At 55.5% G+C, this 1859-nt stretch overlaps 2 protein-coding genes across 6 annotated transcripts in view; both read left to right on the top strand.

Moving 5' to 3' along the window:
• Window positions 1-1859, top strand: part of atg16l1 (ATG16 autophagy related 16-like 1 (S. cerevisiae)) — a 48914-nt gene that overhangs the window by 2657 nt on the left and 44398 nt on the right. The window lies entirely within an intron of this gene.
• LOC108228770 (zinc finger protein 708-like) overlaps window positions 1-1859 on the top strand; it is a 17442-nt gene that overhangs the window by 9442 nt on the left and 6141 nt on the right. For both annotated transcript variants that reach the window (XM_037979852.1, XM_037979846.1), the window contains 2 exons: window positions 21-75; window positions 1054-1819. In XM_037979852.1, the coding sequence (XP_037835780.1) occupies window positions 21-75; window positions 1054-1819 (821 nt within the window). The remainder of the gene's footprint in view (window positions 1-20; window positions 76-1053; window positions 1820-1859) is intronic.

Genomic DNA, 1859 nt, shown 5'->3' with positions numbered 1-1859 from the left:
TCTCCTCTTGTGTTCTCCAGGTTGCAGAACCAACGCTGGAACCTGAAGGTCCGGCGGTCCCTCAGAGTCGAGCAGGTGAAACACTCTCTGCTTCTAACTGTGAATGAAACAAAGACCTGCTGCAGGTCAGGGGTCAGGGGTCGGGGGACTGGACCGTGCTGGGTTACCCATCTGACCGGATCAGAGGTTCTGGGTACAAAAAGAACCAGGTTTCCTTTGGTTCTTCCTGTTAGTGTATCCATCCAGGTTCTCCTGGAGGATCCCAAGGCGTTCCCAGTCCTGAGGATCTACAGTATAATCCCTCCAAAGAGTTCTGGGTCTTCCTCTGGGTCTCTGTCCAGTTCCCAGACAACCCGTGTCTCCCTCTGAGACAACCTGAAGACGACTCTCGTCCTCTCCTGGTGCTGCCGGGAACTTTTTAACTAATTCAACAACCTCTGCCAAGCTGGTAGACTCCTCCTCCCCTGTCCTCACTCTGTCTCCTGTAAAGGTGGACATGGGGACTGGTTTAAGAACCTCAGAGTGTACCGTCCAACAGTATTCTCAGTCTGGGTCAGCAGGTCCCACCTGAACCAAGCCCCTCCTGGGACAGGGCCCGCTTTCCTTTTCATCCTTTTTCATGGATGTACCAGAGTACAAAATCTTCAGCAGGTTCTCGTCCTCACAAGCAGGGAGGCTGCAGTCCTTGGTTCCATCAGGTTCTTCAGGAGTACCTGTCAGCATGATGTCCACCAATAAGGATGGACAGCCCCTGCCTGGCACAGACCAGCATTCGGGTTCAGGTCAGGGTTCAGTTCCTCAACAAACTCCTGTCGGTGACTTCATCGTTGCCCACATTAAAGAGGGCCGGTTCTCCAGACCGCTCTCTGGTTCATGAACCCAGTCAGATCCCAGTCAGAACCCTCCTGTTTACCAGGATCCTCAGGCAGCGGTTTGTATTTCACCTCCAGGTTCTCTCCAGGAGTTGGGTTCCAGAACCCTAAATCCAGTCGGTGTCAGTCTCATTTTAGAAATCCTCTCATGTCAAAGTCTTCACATGTTCTTCTGTTGCAGCTCTGAGCGAGGAGGAGCAGAAGGAGCAGGAGAAGAGGAGGAGGAGGGAGCTGTACAAAGAGAAGAGGTTCTTCTGTGAGTTCTGTAACAAAGGCTACCACCAGAAGCACCAGCTGATGAAGCACATGTCCAGTCACCAGAAGCCCTTCCCCTGCAGCTCCTGTGAGAAAGGCTTTTTTAAGGCGCAGACGCTCCACAGACACCAGAGGAGCCACGAGCTGCAGGAGGCGCAGGAGCGCGACCCCGACAAGCTGCTGCGCTGCCACCAGTGCGACAGGAAGTTCAGGCTGCTGCGCCAGCTCCAGGTCCACCAGGCCCTCCACCGACTGGAGAAAAGCCCTTTGAAATGCCAGGCGTGCGATCGCACCTTCACCTCTACCGCCGCGCTCCGGTATCACGAGGCGTCCCACACCAAAGTCAAGCCCTTCATGTGCGACGTCTGCGGGAAGAGTTTCACCCGCAAGAAGAGCCTCCGGGAGCACCAGACCGTCCACACGGGGGCTCGTCCGTACTCCTGTCAGATCTGCAGCAAGACGTTCTCCACCGCCAGCAACCTGCGGGTCCACAGGAGGTCGCACTCAGACGAGCGGCCGTTCAAGTGCAGCGAGTGTGACAAAGGCTTCAAGTGTAAGATGGGGCTGCTGCAGCACCGCGTGGTTCACTCCGGAGAGAAACCCTTCACCTGCCACACCTGCGGCCTGAGCTTTGGGCTCAAATACAACCTTCAACGACACATGCACCTCCACAACGGAGAGAAGCCTTTCAGGTAGGCTGCGACACACACACACACACACACACACACACAC

This window comes from Kryptolebias marmoratus, linkage group LG2 (assembly GCF_001649575.2).
Source record: "Kryptolebias marmoratus isolate JLee-2015 linkage group LG2, ASM164957v2, whole genome shotgun sequence".
Taxonomy (NCBI): Eukaryota; Metazoa; Chordata; class Actinopteri; order Cyprinodontiformes; family Rivulidae; genus Kryptolebias; species Kryptolebias marmoratus.
The sequence above is the reverse complement of the archived record's forward strand: the minus strand, read 5'-3'. Positions and strand labels throughout refer to the sequence as shown.